The sequence below is a fragment of the Apteryx rowi genome, unplaced genomic scaffold (genome assembly GCF_003343035.1).
Source record: "Apteryx rowi isolate R43461 unplaced genomic scaffold, aptRow1 scaffold_11, whole genome shotgun sequence".
NCBI classification, from domain to species: Eukaryota; Metazoa; Chordata; class Aves; order Apterygiformes; family Apterygidae; genus Apteryx; species Apteryx rowi.
Genome location: NW_020447308.1, coordinates 6,534,393 through 6,561,569, shown reverse-complemented (window position 1 = coordinate 6,561,569; position 27,177 = coordinate 6,534,393). Strand labels below are relative to the sequence as shown.

Below are 27,177 nucleotides of genomic sequence, written 5' to 3'. Positions count from 1 at the left end.
CTGCCCTGAAAGTGCTTCCCCACAGAGGGAGGAGAGCGAGCAGAGCTCCTCGTGCGTTACGTTAAATCCCATTTCAGGGTGGATTCATCATTCTTTCCCGAGCTGGCCTAGCAACCTTAGCCGCTTCAGACGCGACTGACCTCCCCGGGGATTTTAGCCCGGCGAAGTGCCACGAAGCCTCGCCGGGAGTGAGGTGAGGGAAACGGCGCTCCCAGCCCTGCCCCTCCCCCCGCCCCAACTCCCTCAGGTTTTGGCGCCAAAAGCGCGGTAGCGGCACCGCGCAGGCGCGTTGGCGCGGAGCGGCCGCTCACCTCAGCTGAGAGCTCGCGAGACGAGCAGCTCTCGCGGTGTCTCTGCCCGGCGCCGGGGCAGGAAGCGGCGGCAGCGGCGGGGCGCTGCTCGCTCGGGGTCCCTCGCGCCGGTGCAGGCGGGCGGGCGGCGCCGGCCTCTCTCTCCCGCTGAGAAGGGAGGCGCGGAGCCCTCTCGCCGCCCTCCGCGCTGGTTGAAGGGAGCCGCGCCGGCAGCCCGCCCCCCCCGCCAGTGCTCTGCTCGCGGCGCCCCGAGCCGCTCCTGAGGGGAGCGGGGCGCGGCGGCGGCGCCCGGCCCTCGAAGCCCTCGTGAGCGCCTTCTCCGCCCGCCCTCGGTCTGCGGCTCCGGGAGGGTTGCGCAGCCCCGAGGAAGGGAGCTCGCCTGTCCCGGCGGAGCTGCCTGGGCTCTCCTGCCGCTAAAACCGCTCGGGAGGCAACTTTCTCCTCAAAGGAGAGCTGTTGCCGAAGCCGCGTGTCTGTGGCGAGGCTGGGTCGTCGCTAGCCCAGGTGGGCTGGTGGGCCAAAGCCTCTGGAGCTGCCTGTGCTAAAGCAACTGGAAAAAGGGAATCCTCCTCCCGACTGCGTTTCTGAGTGGGTAAGCTGTAAAGCAGAGGAGTTATCACCCCCCCCCCACTAATCTTTGATCTTCAATGACTTTAAGGGAAAACAGCTGTCTTAATAAGTGCTTTAGTTAGAAATCTGTATTGTTTGTTTTGTTTTGTTTTTTTATACCTGTGACCCGTTCCTGCCCCTCCCAAATAAATTTGATGAGTTGAGACACGACAAACCCTTTTATCTGACATGGTGAGACTGAGTTGTGTCATCCTTTTACATKGTATCTGCTACCTAATTTCTTGATTTGTTTTTTTTTTTTTCTTGGTTGGCAAGTATTTTTTGGGAAAAGCTGGGACCCATAGACGTGTTGTATGTAACTGATACTTAGCTGCTGCTTCTCACTGCTTCTTTTTAAATGTTTTTTGGTATTTCCTGCAGGAGGGAAAAGTTAATCTGTGGCAATGRTAGACCCTTTAGAGAACAACTTGTTTGATCTTCCCGATTATGAGAATACGGAAGATGAAACATTTCCGCCTCTTCCACCTCCTACCTCTCCAGGAAAAGATGATGCTGAATGGGCTCTAGCTAATGGAGGTGAATACCTGTGACTCCTAAAGAACCAATTTTGCAGTATAGACTATGAGAACTATCTTACTATTGGTGTTGTACTTCCCTACCTTGAATTTCTTATATATATAAAATTATATATATTATTTATATAAAAATAGCTCCCTATATAGCCTTATATAAATAGCCTCATGGATAAGAAAGCACTCAATAAATTTAAATTATACATGATTCTACAAATCCAAGCTTGTGGGAAAAGTTTGTAGATTCCATCAAAACATCTGCAGCACAAATGAATCTTCTAAAAATTCAAGCTTTCCTGCCAAAACATCAAAAAAGGTAATTATACAGTAGTGATGTACCTTGAGTGGAGAAAAGCTAGGAGTGCTGAATATAGTAGTCCAGGGAGATGTTGGTTGTTTCCGTAGAGTGCATGATTTAGGAAAAGTCCAAGGCACTACAGGACAAGTGAAATTTAAACTAAAACTGCTCATATTTCAAATGATCTTACAGCCATCCAGTATACTGAACTGGCTAATAGAAGACGCAAAGATTTCTTGTAAGCATTATTTATAGGCAAATATAAGTAATCATAATGTTAAGTATGTGGTTTTCTTGATCCTTTGTTTACTAGAAAGTATGGTTTGGAGTAGATTTAATTCCTTGATATATGAAAAGGAGAGTTCTAATTTCCAACTTCCTGATATTCAAAGAAACAAATGTAAAGGAAGAAATCAGTATGTCAACTAATTGCTAGTTCTTAGCTGAGACAGGCAGTTGTACCTTATCTGTTAAAGTCAGAAGTTCAAAAGTATACATAAAGCCTTAATCAAAACACACAAAATTTGGTTCTTAAAAGACATGCAGACTCATTGATTGTGTGTTCATATAGCACCCCTTTCTCTATTTTTGAAGGTGATAGTGAAAGCTTCAGTCCTCTTTAAGATTTATCCTGGAAATTTTGGGAAGCACCTTTTACCACTTGAGTTTTAACTCTTAGAACTGGCAGCAGCTACTCTCAATGCATTTCTGATCAGAAATGTACAAGTGGTAAAGCTAGGTTCTTTGAAAAGGAAGTATCATTCTTTGCTAGAAAAGTTGATTCTTAATATATTTTAAAGGGACACATTTATTTCCAAACTATCTTGTGGGAGAAGAAAGATGAAATGTACAAACATTTGTTGGAAGCAATAATTACAATTGAATGCTTGTGACCGTTGCCTTTGAGATAGGGTAGAAACTTAAAAGTTGTGTAATGCTAGTTGATGTAATTTGCATTATATACTTACAGTATGTTGTATTTCTTTTGTAAGAACCAGATGGTAACCAGCAGTCACAAACAAAGGATTCTTCTGTGACTACGCGGAAATCAGTTAGAAGACCAACACCTAAACTAGATGCCCAAAGGTGTGTGGGKTTTTTTTTGTTTTCTTTTTTTCCTTTAGACTATTTCTTTCTGTTATGTATTTGGTGTATGGCTGTTGGGGGAATGATTAAGGTGCTTATCTCTCAGATGTTCTCTATGTGGTCATATGCAAACCAGAGATCAAGATTTTTGGAGATGAAAGTTCCTGTTGTTGCATACTGCATTTCAATCTTTTTATTCCTTGCTTACCTATGTAATACTATTATTAGTCAAACTTTCTTGAAGGTTTCTTGGAACTTGGCACATGACTAATAACTTGTTTGTAGATTTTTTTTTCATACATAGGATTCTTCCAGCTGTATCATCTTTATTTTGGCTCAGACATTACTGTGGGTTTCTTATTATTTAATTGAAGTGTGTTTCAAAATAAAACCTCAGTGTAATAGTCTAAAGTACTATATAAAGCACATCTATATGTGACTTCTGTACAAACTGGATAAATTCTGTTTGTAAAAGTTAAGGGTTTTAGTATTTCCCTTGCTCCTTCCACTAAAACTGAGGTAAGTTCTATATAAAAAATAGAAGGAATCTGTGATTCTGTTTTCTTTTGTGTTGTGTTAAAATATTTTAATGAAACTATTTTCTGATACCACAGCTGGATGTCTTGGGCCTGTACCTAATTGGTTTTACTTGGCCAGTATAGATATGTGGACTGACCTTTTCATTTGATTCTGTGTAATCAAAAAGTTGCTTGGACAGGGACTGTTTGCATGGTGACTTTCCAAAAAAGTCTTACTCTTTATTGCAGTCTTTATCCTATTGTGTGGGGCTTTTTCTGTGTTTTTTTTTATTGTTTTCTTTTTTTTGACTTCTAAACCCATATGTCTTTCAAGTAGAACTTTGCAGAAAACTTTAGACTAGAGGAATGATCTTGATTCAAAAAAAAAAAAAAAAGTAGGTATGGGTTTCAAGTAACTTGGACTTTTTCATGCTAACAGGTTAGTTTCTGAAAGAGGACTTCCTGCCTTAAGACACATATTTGACAACACAAAGTTCAAGGGTAAGGGGCATGAGGTAAGAAATACTGAATTTTTATTTTGTTTCCTGGGAGATTAGCTTAGACTGATAGATTGCTGCCCTTCTTGTATGGGGAGGAAGCAACCATGTGCAGCTTTCTAACATCAGTGGAATGTGCCCTGCTGAGTTTTGTAGTTGTGCATAAAAAATACATGACTGTTTCACAGAATCAGTATTTTGATCTTAAACTACTTCCCTCTGCTTCAGAACTAGAATATCACGTCTGTGACTTGTCCGTAGAAAGATGCTTTTGAGATTGGAAGAGGCTTACAAGGCTGCTTACTAGGCCTTAAGAAATGCCTTACGTTCTCATTTCATGATCAGATTTCCTGTTCTGGCTGTTGTGACACCTGTATCCCAAAACTTCTAATACTATAATGTGAAGCAAAGAGAAAGCAGCAGTTTCTCTATAAACTATCTCATTGTCTTGGATACATTAAAAAATATAACTTTTATTTTGAAATGTCATTAAATAGACTRTTTGAACATTTGCAAAGAAACCTGTGTGTCTTTAGTTTACGAAGGAAGTTATGGTATAAATTCTCTGTACAACTGGAGGCACAAAGAAACTAGGCAAAACTGCTGATGTGAGCGGAAATATTCACTAGATAACCTTATTTAGATGTACATTTTTTTGTCCATTCTAAACATCAAAATATATGCTAAACATGCCACCATGAATTTTCCAGTCTTGGTTTGGGTATAAGTTGCTTAAGGGGCAACTTCTCAGAAGCCTATCAAATGTTTTACAGTATATGTAAATGCTTTTCCTGAATTTTGATCACTGTTCTTCTCATAGCTTGAAACTGCACTTGATTGTGGGAGGATAGRTTACTGGAACATTTATATTGCAAAGACTTTTCAAGAGACTTTCGAACTACAAAAGCTGAATATTTTCAGAAACATTACTGGCATGTTTCCCTCTGCAGTTTACTGACTTAATCAACTTTTAACAGCTGGATGTCTTGTTTTATGTTCTAGGCAGAGGACCTGAAGACACTTATGCGACATATGGAACATTGGGCTCATAGATTATTTCCAAAATTGCAATTTGATGATTTTATTGACAGAGTAGAGTCTTTGGGAAACAAAAAGGAAGTTCAGGTACATGCTGCTCATGTCCATTTCTCTTCATGCAGTACTATAAGGGGTAGGTTACACAACAAAAGAAAACTTAAGTTATGCTTACCATTTAGGATTATAATTTGATTTAAATTATTTTCTTTCATTTAAAGAAGCTATCCAGTATTTAAAAGTATTTATGATCATATTTAGATGTAATCTTTACTTGAAACCGTACTTCAAAAAATGTGCTCTGACTTACAAAAGACATCTTTACCAAAGCAGTTTAGTAAAGAGTGCAGCTTCCTCTAGGTAGGTGATAGACAAAGTATTAGGAAAACACAGTTTTAAAAGTTGTGGAAAAAACAGACATGTAGGGAAAGGGAATATTATTTCAGAGAAATAAAGGATAAAGAGAAATCAGGAGTAGTATTAAAAACCATATCAACATAACACAAAGGATTTTRTCACAGATGAAATATTAGTATTATTTCTTTTCATTTTAAGACCTGTCTAAAGCGGATTAGACTTGATCTTCCTATTTTGCATGAAGACTTCAAAAATAATGAAGGTATGTTCTATATGCTGTTTGTTCAGTGGCTGAATACTTAAAACATCTCTTTCCTTCCTCTCCCACTGACTAGAAGTTAAATGTTCAGGATCCATTTTTCTGTTGTAGAAGAAATTAAGACTGGTCCTCCATTTTAAAACCAGGCTTCTGTGAAAGACTTACAATTGCAAAACTGAACTGATACTCAAACTAAAATGYTCCATATATATTTATAACTGAGTGGCATATAGAAAGGAAATGGAAAATGGGTATTAAAATCAGCATTGTTAGCAATGGTCTTCGGGGGGGGACACAACCAAAACTGCAATTCTCAAGTGAACATATTCTTTCTTTGTTTTTATTTTACTCTTATATGAGTGTGCAGTCTGGAGAGCTCTTGGATGTTATTAATGAAGAAATCGAAGATTCATTATATTGTTTATACTGCCAACACTTACAATGCAGTCATGATGTGGTGTCCTTTATAGGAAAAGTGCTTATTAATGCTTGTAGGTGCTGCTATGTGTATGTGTCACTCTTGGTGTGTAGCTGCTGCTATTTCTTCCAATTTCAAAATCCAGCCACTTAATAAATAGGTAATTCAAGAGTCTTCTAATCAGATGACATTTTCAGATGGACCAGAAACAAAGTTCACTTATAAAAAGAAGGAGCAGAATTCACTTAGAGGGTAGTATGAAAGAAATGTTATTAGCAGAAATGTCAGAATTTCATAGTCTTTTCTAATGTCCTTTGCAGGTGTTTACCCTTTCACTGTAGGTCTCTCTTAAAACAGAAGTATCTATATTGTCTAGTTTGCCTTCATTTGAGCTTCACCATCCAGATAAATCGGTGCTTGGAAAATACGTTGCAGTGAAAGAGTTATCAGTGGTAAAACCTTGCCATACCTATGGGGGAAGACCTTAGGGCAGTTAGTGAAATGTGGCTGTCTTTGCTATTGGCTGCATTTGCTAGACATTTAATGCAACCGTAAGCAGCCACAAATAGTAAAATAAATGGTTCCTGCCGACAGTGTCTGTAGAGTTATCAGATTTTTCTGTGCGATGGTTCCATACATTTGTATTTAAATACAGTGCTGATAATGTTCTTGAACTATGTTAGTCAGTGTACTGCTACAACTGGTCGGTCTTCAGTCAAAAAACTTGAGTAGATATCTGACAGTTTTGAAATAAAAATTCAACCTAGAAATACAAGCTAGAGTATGGTATTAAAAAAAAAAAAAAAACAAAAAAACAAAAAACACACAACTTGTTTTCGGCTACCTTCTCTGTTTACAGGCTTAAAGTGCGGCAGAGGCACAAGCATACTTGGCCTTAGGCAATCTTGAAACAGGGCTTTGCTTCCCTGTTGGTGGGTGAAGTTTGTCTAATGGAATTGGACTGCCTCCATTTGGCATGTGTTAATTTTGACAACTGAGTAAACATGCTGTAATAGTAGCACACTGAATCCAAAATTGACTATTTCATGTCTATGTTTGAACCTGTCTATTGATTCCCAGAACTAGTCCCTCCACTTTCCAAAGGACACTGTGGTGTTAGTATGGGTAGGAAGAAAAGTATTTGGCCCTTCAATAAGGATTGTACATCTGAATTTACTGGATTTTGACCTTCAGGCACAGCTTATGATTGCTAATTTAGTACACAGAGACTTCTCTATATTCAGATGCTGCTTACTGTTGTGTGTTTGGGTTCTCTGATAAGCACTTGCTTTATATCACTCTGAATATCAGCTATATGCACCTAGATGGAAAATTGTCAGGTAACTGAAAACTAAATCATGGAATGATCTTCAGCTATTAATACAATTTAAAAATGTAGCATATAGTCAGAAATGCCTTTAGAATGTCTTCTTGCCAGGTATTCAGCAATGTATCTCTGTGGGTTCAAAGTGTTGATTTCTGCCTCTCTTCACCCCCACCCTTTGCAATTCATTTTAAATCAGATGGTGGAGGGGAAAGCAATGGGCTGGATATAGCCACTGAAGATGTACGTTCCTGCTCTGGAAACGTAAGAGAACTGGATTCTCCCTCTGGTACAACTCTCACGGAAGAGCAACAACAGCGAATCAAAAAGAACAGGCAACTAGCCTTGGAACGCAGACAAGCAAAGATGCAGTGTAACAGCCAGTCACAACAAAGCGGTAAACAACTCTAACTTCAATGTTTATGTAACATTGATAGTCTGAAAACTTTGAAGGCTTTGCCTTCCCATTATTAAGATTGGTAAGCTCCTCTCTTTAAAAACACTTGTTTCTAAATAGGTGTTGCATGAAAGGACTTTAGAAAGTAAGGCACTGTCAGTTTCTAATTTAAATTCTGCTTAGGTAATCTGCCAGTATACTGCAGTTGGAGTTGTCAGTTATTCCCTGTTTTGGTCAGTCATCTTTTTCTGATGAAGATAGAAATTTTTACTGTTTTAATGTAAAAAGACTGTCTCTACTCTCACCTTTCCAAAAATTGTTGCAGTAACTGTAAGAGTTAATTGAAATAAACCAGCAAGGTTTTAAAGTCGGATGTATGTATTCTTACTGTTCAAAGATGCAGGCTCAAAATCTCTTAGGATACTGAATTGTAGAAAAGAGGCTAGGCAAATTATTGCTACAAGCATAGTGATAGTACATATTTCTCTTCCCTCCACTCTTACGATTGTCCCATCTCCCATTTTAACTGTTACTAACCTGTCCTATGACAGAAATGAAACATGTTACCTTGTCTGAAATAGCAGGGATAAACTTCTCATATTGTTGTCCCTGAARCTACTGCTGCATAGTTTGAAAACATCTACACTTACTTCCTAAGAGTAGGATATTTAAGGCTTACACACTTGAGCTTCTCAGCCAATTTAAAGGAAATAGTAGTACTTGCTCTTTTAGCAAGTAGCAAAATGTGCATCTCCCAAATTTAAACTGTTTCTGTAGTTAGACTCCTCCAAAGCTAAGTCAGAACTCCTATTCTCCCTAGTTGTCCTGCTAACTTCTGATAGCTTTCTTGTTGCTGAAATGAAACTTAACTTGCTAGTCATTTCTGAAGTTGGCTCTCTTGAAGGCTGTGATTCTGGGGGAAGAAACTGCAGCTGGTAAACAGAGCAATAATATTTTTCTTACCAAAGATTTTTTTTTTTTAATAGAGCTCTCTGCTAGTTGCCCGGAAGAAGAGGTGTTTAATACCACAGCTGCTCAGAATCTGGCTGACCTTACAGAAGACACTCAAGTTACTGCAACCAAGTTTGCTGTTGCAGATGCTGAGGACAGAGATACAGAATTGGAATATGCCAGTGAAAAGCAATAACCTTTCCACGTGCTTTGAATGACTTTCTTAACCCAAAGATCCCAACATTGTAAGTTCTATCATTATATGCAAATGTCACCGACTGTTTCCACTCTGACTCTGGAAGCTGCATGGAAGGCTTAGTCTTGATGTCTACACAGTTGGAAGAACTTGGTTTTCTTGTGTGAAAATGAGCAACTCCATACATTGGGAAACAGAACAGAAATTGATTTGAGACAGTTGAGATATCATCTTTGGCAGTGACATTCTTTGGGAAATGTTACTGATGCAAGGTTTTCTGACCTACTCTGAATCTTTTTTACTGTTGATGTAAAAGTGGGGCTGGGGCATTGACAGATCAGGTTTATATTCAAGGTTTTATTTAATAGAGGACAGTGCTATGTATGAACCAGCTGTCCTGCATTTTGTAATTCACTTATCAAATACCTGTATCTTGTTCTTATAAAATGGAAGCTATTAAATTTCAGAAATCAAACCCGAAAATCTTGTATAAAGCTGTTAAGCTATAACCACTGCAAATTCAAGATCCATGATGCAAGTCAAACCTCTTCAGATAACTGATTCCATCAAAGCCAAAGCATGTTCTTGTAAGGAGATGTAGTTATCTTTCCTACTTCAGCTGGTCTTGCTCTCCCTCTTGAAGTTCTGTTTCATCCCCTTTGCAATACTACACTTAACTTAGGACAAGAGTCACAATTACAGCTGATGAAATAACTTCATTTCATCAGGAGGTAATTTACGCTACATGTGTAGTTGGGGGATGTGTATGTTAGTTGCAATAAACAAAGGTTCTGCATTCTGGATTAGTGTAAATGAGTTAGCTATATACATGCTTTTAGTTATGAGTTAAGAAAATGGCTGTAATAACGAGGATGACATTAGCAAGAAAATATTTAGGTTTTAAGAACTTAATTTAGGGAGAACACTTGGAGATAATTGCTTAAGTCAACTTTTTTGAATTATATTTAAAATAATTCACCACACTCTTTAGTCTGGTAGATGAGATTTATCATGTATAAAACCTTTTTAAAAGTTATACAGGTTCATAATCAAAAATAATATTTAAAAATAGACATTTAGTTTCTTATTAATATGACTTGAAGACTTAAATATATTGCTTTTTAAAAAATTTAAAATCTTACAAAGTGAGTATGAACAAGAATACCAAGAAGCAGATGGTGATAGGTTATAGTTCAAGTTCTGATGTCAGCTGAAATGTCCAATAGAGCCAAATCCCTAATCTCTTCCAGCAGCTGGTATAAGCTTGCTCCCTTTGTCTGGCAATACTCCTGATATTCTTCCTCAATCACCTCAACTCTTGCTTTTTCTTGAGCACGCTGGGCTTCCTCTGCAGACTGACTGACTTCTTTTACTAATTCAGATTTCGCCACATTAGAATTCTTCTGGGAAACCTCTGTGTCTAAAGTCTGGTATGGTGCATTCCTGATTATTTCAAGTTTGATCGTGTCAGCATGGCAGCGGGAAGTATGCACAAGTATTTTCACCTTAAAAGCAATATACAAATTATTTTATTTCTCATCATGCTATTTGCTTTTACTTCCTTCAAATTAAATACTCACTGTAATGTGATCAAATAGGCTTAATGTAACGGATTCTCCAGTAGTTGTAGTGGAAGTAATTTTGTTCTGAAAGTGATGAAGTGAACCAGGCTTCCACTCACAGCTGCTGTCACGCTGACACGAGATGACTAAACCTTCTTTGTTTTTCATATACGCGGCAGCTTTAATTCCATATCTACAAGAAAGCAGATGAGCAGACGGAGACTTTTAAGAATTTTCACTCTTATCAGTTCTCTTACTAATTTTGAAACCAAAGGAAAGCCAGTTAGGCTTATATAAAAGCAACAACATAAAGGGGTAAACCTTGTAGTCTTACAGCCCTGCTTAAGGGACACTGATACGCATTCTGGGGTGGGGGGGGGAATTATACTATGTGAAAGAGTCACAGCATGAAGATAGTGACTGAGATGTTTGGAAAGCAGTGAAACAAAAGTAAAATAGAGTCAGTGATCCATTATCTATGCACTGGATGGAGCCTGGATAATGGAAGAATACCAGCACTACAGGTTATTTCAGAGAGTGCAGTAAGGAAACAGTCCTCTAYGAAAAGTTACTGAAGTGCAGCACAGTGTTGGCACTGAGTTCTCTGAAAGGAAGCCTTACTTGAGTGGGGAGGTTCTGGATCTTCGTCCGTGTATCCAAGCTAAGCCACCCGCAGTGCTAGAGTTGACAGGCCTACACAGAGCCACTTTATATCCATGCTCAGTCCGTTTGCAGGACTGAAGTATTCATGGAAGTCCCTGGTATTCATGCAATGTTTGCCTTACCTCACATACCTATAGAATATCTTTCTTTTTGATGTCTTTTGCTTTTTAAGGAAAGTTCTTATGTTTCTTTTAATCCTTAGCTAGTAGGACAGACAGCGTTGCTACCCAGAATTCACAAACAGGAAAACCATAAAACTACTCCAAAATATAACTGTCCAGAGCCAATAAGGGAAAGGGAAAGGTAGCTCTTTCCCTGCAGCTTGAGGGAAAGGCTTATGGGAGAAGTAGTGCTCCCTAGTTCTATAGCTACGAGATCTTCCTTACACCATTCACTCATCAATTTATAACATAAGCAGAATACGTGTAGTATATTTAAAAAAAAAATTTTTTTCAAAGCTTAGAAATTAAAATACACTGTTACCTTCATGCAAAGAACTGCTTTCTGCTTGGATAAATTGGAGGCAGCTGAGATACAGGCCCTTAACAAAAGCTTAACGGCCTTAAACAGCACCATGTAAACATTTCTTGTACATTTTCTTGCTGTCTGCAAGGTTCCAGGAGCATCTCTTTCAGGTGTTCCCAACCCACACAGACTTCTGTCTCTACTGAAGTAAAAGAGGGCTGAGGAATGCACGGCTTTATGATGTGGGTAAAGATAAAGTTTAAAAATGCCTTTTCTTTAGGTAACTAATCATTTTCTACGACAAAAAAAATCCTTGGTAATAAATATTCCAATCATTATTCTGCTTTAACAGCTGCTTGGGCAAAAAATTGCTACAGTGTTTAAAAAACACACCTCATCTAATGGCAGATGATCAGACAGCCTTTCACTGTAGGAAATAAATACATACTGGACAGTATAGTCTTTCGTTGCCCTCAGGGGAATTCTTTTTCAGAGTCATGTCATAGAAAAGCGCTGCCTGTGATTTATGACAAAAATTTTAAATGCAGTCATCAGTCAACACCAAGCCACGCTATAAATGCTTCCTTTCTCAAGGGCCAGAGGTGTCCTCACAGCATTCCCCAAACACATATGTCTTATTTTTAAACTCACTCCAAGCTCTAATCAACTTACCTTGGTACAAAAACCAGCACACCATTTGTTCGAATTGAGTAAATAACACCATCTGCTATGCAGCGCTCATCTGTTTCAGGGGTCTTATCTTTGAAGTGCATGCACTGGAAGAGTTCAGTAGACTGTTTCTGAGCATGCTGGGCTGCCTGCACAAAAAAAGAAGACAAAACAACTGAAAATTCTAAAAAGCTCGTTTGCCTTTGATCTTTATAGTTTCTTTCTTCCATGCCTTATTCCCCTACATGCYCTCTAAAAAAAAATCATATCCAAAAGGAAATCCTACTTGTAGTACAGGTGAAGTAGGAAGTCACTGTTACTATCAGAAGAAAACAGATATTTAAGTAAAAAAATATTCACTGCATTCTTCAGTTATTTTTTGATAAATTGCACAATTTTCTCATGCAGTTGGATACAACATTTGCATGCTCAACTTCCCAATTTTCGTCTTTTGCCTGTGAGACAAAATGGACATTTCCCAATTTTCTCTGAACTCCTTTTGTTGTTAATTTAACATTTTAACATTAAAATAAAAATGAAGGGATACTGTGTTATTGTAGTACCCCAAAGCTGCAGTCAGGACTGGTATCCTGTTGCACTGGACAGCATCCAAACATACAAAGACAGGCACAATGACCATCTTACCCGGTTTCTGTTATTAATGTGTCTGCACAGTTCCTCAAGATCCTTATTGCTGAATACATTATCCTTAACATCTCCTTTACTTTCCTTCAGAGTGGCTGCCATCAGCAGTCTGTGGACAACAATATCAGCATATCTTCTAATTGGAGAAGTAAAATGAGTGTACTTATCTAAGGCAAGTCCTGCAAATAAAAAATGAAGCAGTGATAAGGAAAAACAATCACAAATCCACCAGCAGTTCAGAAGTAATAATATGAATAGCATAAAAAATAGCAAGTGACAGGATACCATAATGATGAAACTCTCCTTCAGGACAAGAACCAGTTGAGAAGTACAATGCATTAGACATTGCGTGAGTGGCCATAGATCGCAACAGTTTATTTATGATTGGATCCTGGGGATCATCTGCTTTATCCAGGGACTCAGCCAATGCTTTGTTAGACCTGTCAAAAAAGAGATTGTTAATTCTGAAGACAATTATGCTACCCCTATCATGACAGCATGCAGTTAAAAATAACGTATGGAAGCACATTAAAAATTATTAATCATTATTAATATAAAAATATCAATGACAAGCAGGATGATACTTCCAACACAGTTTAGTAATAGCTGTATTCTAGAACAATGTTTGGACAAAAAGCCAGTTTTCAGCTATAAGTTTGCTTCCTGTGACTGGGAGGAGCAAGAAGGATTTGAGCAAAATCCACTTCTCTGCAGCACAAAGCAGATGGTGAGCTGATCTACAAACCCTTCTGTACAGAAGACCACAAATGGTGGAAGGGAAAAGGGGACATCCAAATCAAAAGGACACATTATTGATGCCCTTCACTCTTTGCAGTCCAGAAATGATGCCTCCCGATGTGATGAGTGAGGCTTACAGCCTTTCCATAGTATCTTGACATACAAACAAATTCTAAATGATGTTGCAGCTTTTAAAATTATTATATTCCACTGAATTTCCTTGATTCAAACAAGGACTCTCTCAGAGTACAATTATGGGAAATAAGGTACAAACAAGGCCATTACACAGTTTAACTGTTACAGATTGACCAAACAAATTGTATTTGGTGTGTCCAAAATTATTCAGGTATTGACATTTTCTGTTTAGAACATCATCTCCCACTTACTGAAAGGTTATGGTAAAAATTTTAAGAACTGCTATGCAGTGTCTATTAACATTGGTAGTCAGAATTGTAATGGCTTGTAACAATTATACCCAAATAGTTAATTGCTTAAGTTTAATTGAAGCACTTAAGGTAAGCAGTAAAAGATACCGTGTGTCTATTGAGAAACCTTTGGCACTGGCACATTCTCGAAGTTCAGAAAAAAACTCCTGTCGTGGTGGAGGGTGTTGACGCAACAAAGCTTGATGAGGAAAATTTTCTGAAATCTTTTTTGCCACCCAATGGTTGGCAAGAATCATACATTCTGCTACAGTCTTGTGTACCTCCAGCGGCTGCTTGGGGATGAGATCATGGATATTTTTTTTATCATCCAGTTGCACTCTGATTTCTACCCCTTCCAGCTCCAGAGCACCACGGCTGTCCCGCTTAGCCCTAACATGTCGTGCTATATCAGTCAATTTTGATATTGCCCAGACCAGTTCAGTCAACTTCTTTTGTCTAGTTCTTTCATCCAAGTCTTTCAGTTCCAGGATATCACCAACAGCACTTGTGTCTCCATCTAATAATCCTTGTGCTGCTTCGTAGACTAGCTTGTATGCAGACCGAATGATGGTTTTGTTGTAGGAGACGCTCAGGATTTCATACGACTCTTTATCTAGTTCCCACATGACACTTACAGCATACCTTAAAGATAAAATCAGAATACTATAAACAGTTCTGGTTGCCTTAAAGTAGCATTTCAAGCCCATTGAACTGTTGCAATTTTTCAGATTGCTTTCTGTTTCTTTTATATTTTACATTTTACATTTTTTCTTCATTAAGCAAATTACTGCTCAGCAATGCCACTGATGCACTTGCCTTTCAGTACCACATATTCAATAAATGAGGACCAGTTATGTCAGCAGTATTATCAATCTACTTGCTGAGGCAAGTCACCTAAAAATATAAGGCCACATCTGTTTTAAAGCAGTTTCACTGCTCTAGTTGTATTTTTAATTCATTTTTATTTTATTATCTCAGCCAGATGTGTCCACTATGACTATATCTGTACCCTGTACATCCTCATGTCAGCCAGTCAACCAACCCTTTAAATTGCAAAATGGAGTAACAGCATGTTTGAAGAATAGGGCAACAGTAGAAAATTTGACCTTTCACATGGCTACTCTTCACTTCAGGATTTAGTAACAATGCAAAAAATACACACAGTTGCTAGAGAGACTGCTAATGATAATACATTACTTGTAAAAATCTCTTTCCTCATGAATACTACAAAACCTTACCTATCAACTCCACTAAGAAGAGAGCATATGTCAGCACTCAAGATGGAGGGCAGCATGTCGTAACGACGGTCTGCTAAATAGTAAGTCGTTGCCCTGAGGAATAAAGCACATACACTGTTCTTCTGACAAGCACTCGTGGATGCATATTTCCCAAGCAGTATAAACACAGCTTCAGCRAAACATGACACGTGGCATGACTTTAAAAGGTTATTCTTACACAACACACACTTGCAGTACTGAAGTCAAATTATTTAAATAACTATTTGTATAGAACAGGCTTAATTTTATCTTCAGCGTCCATTAAGAGCAGCGTTAAGGGTGTACAAAGCATGCTCAACTAAGAACGGGTTACTTAATGGCTATACCAAACATCTCTGCTGGCTATGAAGTTTGCATCTACAAAAAGTAATACATTTAATAAAGTGATTCAGCAGTTTAAATTAAAATCAATGAAAATAATAAAAAATGACTGAATATCTGGCATATTAAAACAAAATAGAGCCTGCCTTGAAGAATACCCCTGGAATTAGATTAATATAAGATTCTTTCYGTTTGGTGTTCTGTGTTCTGTGGAAAGATTCATCCCCTTTGGAATGCCGATAAACAATTTGTAAAAACTTTAAATCATAAATGATGAAGAATATAAAGCAAACATGGGTGATTAAGGAAAGATTAACTTAAACCATGACTTCATGGAAAGGAGCAATGTCAGAGTAAAAAGGTAAGGCAGTATGTCAGAAAGTTTCTTCTCCAGCAAGCCTACTTTATCCAAATACAAGCAGAATACTAGCAGGTATATATTTTTATAAGCTGCTTCCATGGTCAGGAACTCTTTCAAGAGAAATAATAGACTTCTCAATGTTTCCTTAGAGCAGCACTACAAACTTCCAAGCTCCATACATTTTATAATTTTTAGAAAATAAGTTACCTTGCTCTGGCCTCAACATCAGTGTAAGAATTTACTGCCACAAAATGGGTTACATCTGCAATGTGGACACCTAACTCTAGATTCCCATTAGGCAGAGTTCTAATGGATAGTGCATCATCCACATCCTCACAGCCTTTTGGGTCAATGCTGAATATCAAGTGTGTATCTCTCAAGTCAACACGTTTTTGTTCCTCCTCTGGATTCACTTTCCATGGATTCTTTGAAGAACTCACAGGCATTTCGCTCATCTGTACAAAAACATTATCAATGACCATACAGTAATATCTTTTCTAAAAAAGGGAAGTTACGAGTTAGATATAATTAGCTTTTCCTTTTCTACTCTGTCAATAGTTTTGTGTCACTGTACTTTTTAATTCTGGACAAATTCTTCTTTGCATTTTCCAAGTCATTTACTTTACAGAAAGTACGAAACAATCTAAAAGAATGCTACACATATTATGAACAACTGATATTACTGTAGTGATACTGCAGCTCTGGCAAACATCAACAGTATATTTTGGGTTTTTACATTCATCTTTTCTGTGAGAGTTGGTCCCTACCCAGTTGAAGACAAAGGGATTTACGATGATTTCATTAGGTCTAGGCCCTTACCATGAACACAGATTAAAGACAACATTATCTTAAAACTTGATCTCAAATTAGAATTAAGAGTTTGCAATTTTCTCCCCATAGTGAACAGATCATATTAAAATCACTCTTGACTTGAAAATTCATACTATCTATAGAACCACTACTGACATGCAAAAGTAATATTAAAAAAATATTCTGTACATAGTTTCCAGCTTTCAAAAATCTGTGAGCAACTAACTCCCTCAGCTGTAATAGAGTTCCTCTTTCTGAGGAACACGACCCTGAAAATCAACAGAAAAGAATGTGCCTAATCACAAACACTAACCTGGATTTCTGAAAAGGGGGCAACAGAAATGCTGTTCTCCACGAGAATAGCTGCAATTTCCCCTTCGAGATCTCCARTTCTTCCTAAAACTCTCACAAAGTGTCCATTTGGATATACGGATGTTGATTCCCAAGAATCAATACGCACAACAACTCTATACTCCTGCAGCAAGACAATTCTTCTATTAGAACTGCAATCTGCTCCTGATAAGTAATCAACATAAATACTCACTGAGGGGCAAACACTGCAATCCAAAGAGACTGGCAACTCTAAAATTTTTATAGAAAGGAAAAAGAAACCCACAATGAGAAATATGCAAATAGATGCTGAGAATTACACTTCTTTCCTCATCAAAGACCCATTTGGGCTCATTATATAGACAACCTATATCTTGAAGTACAAAAAAATAAAAGCAAAACCAAGACGTACACACATTTTCTTATTCTTTTATCAGAGAAGAGATAGTTGGAATTTACTTCTTGGCTGCGAAGAAGTATTCAACATTACAAAGTAAAAGCATCAAGGAATGAACAAAATTTTTTTTTTCTTTCTACAGCAATGGCAGGCTAATTACCATAATTCATTATCCATTTGTTGGAAAGCTCTCCTTAGTACTTTCATCAAAGTTATATATAGTCACAAATCCAATAAAATCATTAGAGCTATTACAATTTATAAGCCCAATATGACCCCTAATTTATCAGAAAAAACAAAGCAAGTATTATATAAATGCTAGGGTACCTGGATAGTGGCCCAAATTCAGAAGTCAAATAAGCTTTAATACCTGAAGGTGATGCAGTTCTGACAGGTGTTGAACACATTCTTTCAAGGTAGGACTCGGACTGCTCTGGCAGACTTAACTTTATCAATAGTTTTACCCCTCTTTTTGCTGTGGAAAATTTCATTAGAGTATATGAAACCTGTACAATTATAAAGGAATACAAAACAGAGGAACACTCATGTCAAACTACCTGTAGCGATTCAGCTTGCTGGGTGCTGATCCGGATTTTGGGAATTCTGTAGTCCCAAGGTGTAACGAGGATTTTCTGAGCGTTTTTGCCCTGGGACTGGCTCTCTTCTTTGGAGGGGAAAGTGACCACGTAATCCCTCCAGTTCTTTTGAATGATCCCAATGACTTTGCCTTTTAATAAGAAACATTGGTGGCTATACATTAAATAGTTAAATAGGAACAGGAAAGCAAATATGTGCAAGGTATAGAGGATTCATTATTTTGTTATATGAACTAAGGTGTGTACAAATCTACATTACAATCGCTAACAAGATATGGTATGCAGACTGCATTGGTCATAGGTCTATTGCATTAGACTGGGGTCTAATGCAATGTAGATAGCACTTAGATGACTACTGCACTACTCAAGAATCGCATGCGTTTCACTCAAAATCAGTGAGTTTGTTATAAATTACCATTGGCACAGCCAGATTATAATGAGCTTTTATTTATGCAATGCCCTTCATTTTAAAGGAGAGTTACCTATTTTATACATTGAAATTGATAGAAGTACATAAAATATACAGGGAGATTCCCACAGTCTTCTACTGAAATGTGGCGAATTCTAGTAAAAAATACAGAAACTTTTTAATAGCAAAGACCAAAATCATACAGCATTTTACTGCAGGAAGAGAAGAACTAATCTCCTAAAACATTTAACTGACCTCAGCAAACTCAAAAGACATCATGAAGGTAGCTATACTTGTAGAGCAACATTTTCAAATAAGAATCAAAGTTCCCATGCTACATCGGCATGACAGAATGTAATGGGAGCTGGATACTTCATCACTTACAAAAAATTTTAGTCTTGAATATTATTTGAATTCAAGGAAGTAAAAGAAGGTTGTTACCATTCTGTATAATCAAGAGTGATACTGAATGACTTAACTGCATGCTCTGTAAAGGGGTCTGTATTAGAATGGCAGTTAGTGTCTTGTGGAGCTGTGAAGAGTGACAGCATGTGTTTGGGTGACAAAGTATTCAAGATTTTATCTTCTAGGCCAACATCATCTTAACTAGCAGTTCTTTTAAATAAAGTGATTAAATTGATAACAATTCATTCAAGTCTGAACTCCAAGTGTTTCCTATGATAATACTGCAAGTCAGACTGATATTACCATCTGTTGTCAACCTTGATGAACATCTTACCATTATAATACCCCATTTTCAGTCAAATAACTTTATCAAACTAAATGTTTCAGATGAGATTTTTTCACACACAGTATCTATTGAAGACTCAATACTCTAGGAAGATAAGTACAATGATTCAGCTATTTCGGAGAATGAAACTGAGGAAAAAGTGTTTTTTCAAATATAGAAAAAAAATCTAGTGGCCTTATTTCTGAGCTATGTTAGAACACCTTCATTTGGCATAAGCACTTGGAATTTATTATGGTGCAAAAATGTGACAATTAATCACAGAAATCTGAGAAGGGACTATATAATGAAGAGTACAACACAGTTCAGACCAAGGAAGTGAGGTATTCTTAAAAAAATATCGTATCATACTTTACCTGTGGGCATAGGATCACCAGTGGTGTCTGCAGGCGTTTTATCCTCAGTCTCATTTTCACAAAGGGCAACAGTCCTTCCTTTCCACTCATGCAAGGGTAGCAACTCAACAGCTACCACATCACCGTGGATTGCACGATTTCGAGCTCTGGCTCCATAAATAAGTATGTCACTTTGAAGTTCTAAATTTAAAATAAAAAGAAACAGAATTATAAACAGCTGAAAATTCAAATCCCTTCAACCTTGGCAGCATTCTGCTGAAATAACAGTTTGCAGAAGATGACATTTTTTCATATGATTTCTTCCAAAAAGGACTATTGGCAAGCAACTGATATTTCAAGAAAATTGAAATCCCCCCCCCCTTTTTTTTTTTCTCTGTAGGTGAACTCTTGGATAAAGGTTTCACAGGCTATGATGAGTTCATTGTTCTTAGGCAGCAGCTTTAAAAACACACAACACATAATTAAATTGTGGAAACCACTGCCACACGATTCTGGGCAGGCTAAAAGATTAAACAAGTTTTAAAAAAAAGGTTTGGCTGCAGAGTCCGTCACAGGAACATCTGAAATTTCTCATCACTGAAAGGCAGGAGAATATAGCTGTGAAAGGATAATGCACTGTTCCTGCAAAGCCATTTGTTACTAACTCATACCAGAAAGAGGATACTCGTGCTCCGATCTGATCCCAAAGACAATTTGCATATTATGTTCACAGTGACCAGCTCCCTACTCCAGCCAACATCTATGCAAACACTTATTTCAACCACACAAGTAGACACCTGAAGTTAGAGTAGCGCAAAGACAACAATTTGCATCAGTATTCAACTTTAGAAGAGGTCTAGAGAAACCCATTAGTAGGACAGCTGAATCTAAAACATTATGGCCAAAGGTATTAAGAAAGGGGAAGGTGGAAACACGGGTCATTGTTTTCTCAGGAGGCCCTATGGGATAATCTTCAACATCCCTTCTGGTCCATGAAGAAAACTCTAGTATTGCAGTATCTCTGCTTTCATCTTCTTGTTTAATAGCTGAACAGCTGATACAGCTACAGGGCCTCAGGTAAGCACAGATAATTTATTAGTTTACTTTTTGCTCAGTAGGTTGGCATGGAACACGGAATTCTCCCCAAAACATCACTGAGTAGTACATCATCTCATTATCTTTTCACCTGTTTCTTTGCTGCCAACTCCCTGAAGTCGAACAAAAGCTTCCAGTTGTGCTCGATGCTTATTGACATTTAAGATACCCTAAAAGAAAGTAATAAACCAATAAAAAAATGAAATAGCCACACCTTAAAAGTGCCTATTTTAAGGTAGAAAATTTGGGGGTTTAAACATATTTTTAATAAATTATAGTATTTTTTATTGATATGTAGGTTATTTTGAACTTTGATGATATGCCTGATATCATACCTAGTTTCTCAATTTACAGCTATATCACATATCAACCTGAAGAAAAATCCATAGCAAACTGAAGATCATCAATAACAAATTCTCATTTTTCCTTCTCCAAGAGGAAAAAAAAACAAAACATGGATGCTCACAAGGGGAAGTAAGTGAAAAAAATATTTTGAGAATCCCAGGGACTATCACCTGAGCAACTTGCTATTTGAGAGGAAAGAATGGGAATAAGTATCTTTGCTGATTATTCCTTAGCTAACTTCAATAGCCAACTTCTTTACATTCCCTCTCTTCCAAACTCTTAGTCTGGCTTTTTTGATTTCTTTCCCAAAATTATCTTTTTACCCCTCTTCCCRCTATACTGATATTTCTTCATAACTGGTTCTTCTAACCAGTTCAATTCAGGAAGCGAAAGGGGCACACCACAGGAGCGCACTGTTCTGTGTATGCTCTCTGAGTAACAAGTCACCTGTACGTATCTTCCAGATTTGACCCCAGCCTCCAGTATTTCCATGGGTAAGTGCTCAGGATACTCTTTTCCATTATTTTCTTGACTTTCACTCTCCCGTTCACGACGAGCTTGAATTATTGAATCAAAGAGCTCATGGGCAGCCTTTAAGTCAGGCCAAAAGTTATCCAAGTAATTCTGTATGCACATACATAAACAGGCAACAGGTTTGAGAGGTCTCTGTTCTTTTAGCAATGTTTCATTTGAAAAGCTATCATGTGCTATACTCAAATAGCATTTCTGAGTGGTTGTCACGTGTCTCTTCTAAACACCACACATTTGTTCCAGATTCAACCCAATACATTGGCTGAATACAACAAAAAGAACATCACTGTTAAGATACTATCTTAGAGTAGATTCACAAACTTTTGTCACCAGTATATCCCATACAAGCCCCCCATTATTATTTTCACAGTTTTTATACAATTCTGTACACTACATTTAGATCACTTTCCATTGTCTCACAGAAATTCCCCCCCCAAAAAAACAAAACAACCAGCACCATTTTTATTTTCATATAACTTTAAGGTAAATCTTTCTGGTTTTGGTTTCTCTTAAATGTGTTCATGGTCTGACAACATCCTTTCACAGCCAGAAGTAAACCTCTCATCCACATACTCTGCTGAATACAAGCAGTATCAGAGAGCAACAACCAAATGAAGAATGAACTATCTTCTTGCGCATCACAGTATTCTAAATAGTCAAGGCTAAAGTACACTGGGCAGAATAATATGATGGATATTTAGGCTACTGCTGTTAATGGACCTGCACTACAGATTTAGACAGCTGGCTGAGGTAACTGATTATTGCTCATCAGCACTAAATTCTTTAAAAACATGGAAAACAATGAAAAGGGATCCTAAGAAAGATGACCTCTGTCCTTGGAGCTGCTGTTTTCCTTCTCAATTCTGTTTTACTCACTGCCACTGATTTTGATGACATTCCCAGCATTGACATCTTTGCTTTCTTTGATAAAATGGGGTYGTGAGCTAGCAGTGCAGTATTTTTACATGTAAACTCCAGAATGATTTGCACTATACATTAGGTTTAATGTACTTGCTTTGCCATTTTGATGCAGCATAAAGGCAACCTTCTTCTATTTTTCTGATACGTTACCTTGAAGGAAATCACAAACACTCCTTCCGTTTCATTTCCATACTGCCTGATAGCATCTTCATCTTCCGTTACCATAACAACTGGCATCTGACCCAAGCAGTGATTATAATACCAGACTGTTGCATTGTAAATGCTCCTAGAAAAGCAAAGTTTGAACAAGATTTCTGGCATATCCCATTTGCTACTGGGCAGGCATTTCCAGGCTTTGTATAAAAGTGATTATGTTTTTATCATGCATACATTTGAGATATATACACCAAGCAGCAAAAATCTTATATTTTCAAGAAATTTTATGCGACTTATATCAGCACTGAGAGCACAGGGGAAAATAAAGTGTTTCCTCACCAATAACTCCACGTGTGTCCCAGCTGCAACATAACACAGCATTCCTCTGAGTGAAAGTTTGTGAAAAGCAAGTTGGAACTGCCAGGAGTCTAGTCCTGTGCTCTTTGTAGGCTATCGGACATTACATCTAACACTTCAGTTAAAGTGTGTTTTATCTATTTATTACGTTAAAGCATTCTTTAAAATGCCTGTCTAACTTTAAATTGATCCAATGTATTTGTATCATTACTGGGTTTAATTAATTACAYTTTTGTCTATTTTTCTAAGAAAGCAATGTTGATGCATTCTTAATCACAAAAGGACAATCCAGACTTTCAATTATTGTGAACTATTCTAGAGCTAAGTAGAGCAAGAGTACCAACTCTTACATATCCAACACCTACTAGCATTTCTAGACACAATGTCACAACGCTGCCTCGTGCAAAACTAGATTGGTTAMAACAAACCTGGTCTGCCATTTCTCCATGGATTCTCCCTTCTCTCTTGGCAGATAGGAATGCTGATGGAATTCATTAGCAAACACAATACAGTCATGACGGGCATCCTTTACTAGWTTTCGCAATTTGTTGTACTGTCTGGAATATGAAAAAGACAAATACAGCCTTGTGATTTCTTTTGATAATGCTATGTTAACTCCAGTTGAAAATACAGCTGAAAAACTCAAGGAAAACTAAAGAATTCTAACAGTGTAAGACTAAATTCTGTCATTCATAATTAGATCACTTTCCATTGTCTCACAGAAATTCCCCCCCCAAAATGCATTTATTCTTAAATTCCATCATTGATGATAAAACCTAAAAAGTCATCTGTAAGTAGGCTTTTTTAACTTCTATGATGAATGCTTCAGATTTTTAACCATATTTGTGATAAGATACACACGAATCTTTTTCCAGTGAGACCATTCATAGCACAAAAAGCCATAAATGTTCAGGAAGTTATTCTATCACTTCTGGGACAAAAGATATTTCTTAAAGGTGTTTGTGCTTTAAAAATATAAGACCTTGATCCYAAAAAATTGCACTCTTATATGGTATAGCAATACACAGGTTAACATCTGGTAAGATATATAATATTATTCGCTTCTCAAAGACATGTCCTCATTCTTTAATACGGCAGGAACAAAAACAGAAGCGTAATCTGGTTCTGGCACATGAAATTAACGTTGTTGCTGCAAAGTCTCCTTAATTCCTGTCACAAACCATCTGATTAGTTCATAATAGTATAGGTTTAATATTGTTCCTATCATGTGAAAATAGAACGGACATTGTATTCCTAGCAATCATAGCTCCTTCCCGTTCATAAAATTATATCAAAACACTTGAAAGACTTCAAAACAAATTAAGCATACTGTGCTTAAATACACATTTTACAAACTTAATATCTTTACTTCAATCTAAAATAACAGTAAGTTATAATAGGGTAAGTACCTGCGGCCTTTTTGATGTTGCACAGCTTGACATGCTGTTTGCATGAAAATAATACCTTTCAGCTCTGGAAACTCAAGAATCTCAAGGTAATCCTGAACCACCTTCCAGTCAGGGACAACATAATGAGTCACATCATCTGACAACAACTTGCCATCTAAAATATAATTCAAAGTTTAAAGATTTAAACTTTCAATTGCAATACTGTTTTTTAAAAAATACTTTCAAATGTGAGGAGAACCTAGTTGTGTATCTTCAAAGGTATACCTTTTCTGAGGAACAGAATTTTAATGACTACTCTGGTACAATTCCTACAATTTGTGACTGAGCCCTTTTATTATCACTGATCCAAAAATTTTGTGTAAATTCTATCTAAACGAGTGAAAAAAAATCTGGTTTCTTGATGAAAAGGATGTCATTTGAAAAGTGCAAGTAACAGTTCAATTTTCTCTACTTCCACATAAAAAGAGAAACTATACATCTGCCACAGAAAATCTTTTTGTGGAATTATTGAAAGGGTGTAGAACCATGAATATTTCCATTAAGCTGCTTCCACAGACTTCACCATTCAACACTACCCACTTACAGCAGGCTCTTTTCTGTATCTGTACATAAAAGGCTACACATAAGGGTACGCATGGAGAAAAGCAATGCTATTGTAAAGAGAAGAGGTTCTCAAATCTAATTATTACCATCATAGTTAATTCTGTCTAAAGAGACTCCATCCCTTAATCATATTCCAGAAAAATATCACAACAAACCCATCACAGAACAAATTTAAAACATTCCCCAAAATGAATTAATTGCTTTTGATATTTCAGAGATTACTCAATAAACTTTTTTTTCTTGGGATCTCCACTGCATTTTCTCTCCATGCCTATTTATCCCTTGTGATATTACAAACACTGAACTGCTGGACTTAAAATAGTGCTGGCAGATTATATTCAGAGTCTATAGATCCTGACAAGTCAGGTTATTTTCATATATTTCTTAGAARCTGACACAAGTCAGTCTGTCTATTAACTCTGATCCCTAGAAGCGTGAATCCGGCGGGCRCAATTCTGCATAGCGAGACGTGGCTGCATCTCACACTGAAGGTATATAAGGGACAATGGCAGAACACATATAACTAAKTTAATTTTTATTAATAATTCAGAAGAGGATTACGAGTGAAATGTCACTTGAAGATTTATGTAATCTGCTCACGTTAAGCTATCCTTGCCCAACACACACATCTAGGTCAGAACAACTAAGTGGGCACAGCACGCTATTAAAAACACCTATGGAGGTGATTTACGCAGGCAGGCGCCCACAGTGCCTGAAACACGTTTGCTCAGCACAGTACGTGGAGTCAGGAGGGAAAACGAACGTTCACCGCACTTCCGAGTTACCGCGAATAATCACAAAGGGACATATTCTGACACCGATCRCAGCACAGTTTACATTTAAGTCCAGAAGTTCGGCATGGAGAGAAAGGCAAAAATTTGGTCTGCTTTGTGCCTGTAACTTATCCTTAGGGAATTCATAACCAAAGGAATTAATACCTAAGACACCTCTACAGCTCCCAGACCCATTACGGAGCAGTGACTGCAACCTTGCCCTGCCATCCTAGACAGCAGTAATATACTGCACTGCCTGCTGCGTCCATCCCAACAGGCATCCAAAACCAAAGCAGAGGTGACAACATCTGTCAACTACAGTTCAGAAGAAAAACTGTTAAAATTCTTAGCCTTTTCTCTTAGGCCAGCAGATAATCTAGCTGATTTAAACATCTTGTTTAAACATGTAACATGTTGTGTTAGTTGTCGCTTATCTTCTTGCACCAAATAAATTGTGTTATTTAACAACAACAACAAAAAAMMCAGAAATATCAACGAGCAATCACACGATGATCTATGACATACGTAACAGCACTGCACTATGTAAAAACAACGTGAAATCTAGAGATCGCACAAGCTGGCAGTCTTTGCATGTCTGAAATGGCCAGGTATGGGCAACTAAATTTAATTACTGAGCCAAAATAACTGCTGATGCAGAATTACAAAAGTTTCAAAGATAACTGCTTCGCCCCATGGTAAGACTACTCAGCAAATAYGCAGAGAATTTAATCCACGCTATAAACCACCGCCCTGCAGGAATTAATGCGTTTTTGAAAGAGCTTGAAAAAAGGAAGTGCAAAACCACGGGTGTCGCCGCGTCAAACGTGCACGATCCTTCAGCCTTTTACCACCGTCCGTGAAATACCCGTTTACAGCTAAACCCTGTAACGACCCGCTTCTCTCGTCAACACTCTTTCTTCCCTAGCACTCGCCGCCCCTTGCTCCGCTCTCCAGGCCGCCGCCGCCTCCCGCCGCCCCCCGGCCCCGGTCCCGCCGCGCCGCTCCGGCCGCTCCGGCCCGCGGCCCCTCACCGCGCGGGCAGGCGGCGCGGCACAGCGCGCTGCGGCACGGCACGTCGGGGCGCACGTAGTGCTCCCGCACGACGCGCACCGAGCGGCCCTGCTGGCCCCGCAGCTGCAGCACTTTCTCCGTGCGTTGCATCGCGGCGGCGGTGGCGGTGGCGGTGAGCGGCGGCCGCTAGGCCCGGCCCGGCGCTCCGGGGCCGCTGCGCATGGCGCGGGAGGCGGCGCGACCGTGCGAGGCAGGGCCGCCTGCGAGGGGCGGGGAGCCGGCGGGGCGGGAAGGGGCGCGAGCGGGGCGGAGGAGCTGGCAGCGGGAACGGGGCAGCCCCGAGGGAGAGGCGGGAGCGAGCTGAGGGAACGGGGCGGCTCTGAGGGGAGAGGCGGGAGCGAGCTCAGGGAACCGGGGCGGCTCTGAGGGGAGAGGC

General features: G+C 38.5%; 2 protein-coding genes and 1 non-coding gene across 5 annotated transcripts; 2 read left to right on the top strand and 1 right to left on the bottom strand.

The window, feature by feature from the left end:
* The first annotated feature begins 421 nt into the window (after positions 1 to 421).
* TIPIN (TIMELESS interacting protein) lies at positions 422 to 9,263 on the top strand. 2 transcript variants are annotated; one of them, XM_026074000.1, is made up of 8 exons: positions 422 to 903; positions 1,302 to 1,457; positions 2,750 to 2,837; positions 3,795 to 3,870; positions 4,855 to 4,977; positions 5,443 to 5,506; positions 7,445 to 7,642; positions 8,629 to 9,263. In XM_026074000.1, the coding sequence occupies exons 2-8, from the start codon at positions 1,325 to 1,327 to the stop codon at positions 8,787 to 8,789; spliced, it is 843 nt and encodes a 280-aa protein (XP_025929785.1). In that variant the 5' UTR covers positions 422 to 903; positions 1,302 to 1,324; the 3' UTR covers positions 8,790 to 9,263. The 2 variants fall into 2 exon arrangements, with proteins under 2 accessions (XP_025929785.1, XP_025929776.1); XM_026073991.1 differs by having other exon boundaries at positions 424 to 903; positions 2,744 to 2,837; positions 8,629 to 9,259.
* LOC112970505 lies at positions 6,425 to 6,561 on the top strand. Its single transcript, XR_003255034.1, has one exon.
* A 566-nt stretch (positions 9,264 to 9,829) lies between the features above and the next one.
* Positions 9,830 to 26,948, bottom strand: DIS3L (DIS3 like exosome 3'-5' exoribonuclease). Of its 2 annotated transcripts, none has more exons than XM_026073971.1 (17): positions 26,762 to 26,948; positions 24,355 to 24,508; positions 23,374 to 23,502; positions 22,583 to 22,718; positions 21,428 to 21,604; positions 20,727 to 20,805; positions 19,562 to 19,741; positions 18,010 to 18,179; positions 17,039 to 17,200; positions 16,123 to 16,370; positions 15,195 to 15,287; positions 14,065 to 14,598; positions 13,079 to 13,233; positions 12,794 to 12,972; positions 12,152 to 12,297; positions 10,370 to 10,544; positions 9,830 to 10,294 (listed from the first exon to the last, which is right to left on the bottom strand). In XM_026073971.1, exons 1-17 carry the CDS (start codon positions 26,889 to 26,891, stop codon positions 9,983 to 9,985), a joined length of 3,159 nt encoding a protein of 1,052 aa, XP_025929756.1. In that variant the 5' UTR covers positions 26,892 to 26,948; the 3' UTR covers positions 9,830 to 9,982. The 2 variants fall into 2 exon arrangements, with proteins under 2 accessions (XP_025929756.1, XP_025929765.1); XM_026073980.1 differs by having other exon boundaries at positions 26,841 to 26,943.
* Positions 26,949 to 27,177: the final 229 nt, after the last annotated feature.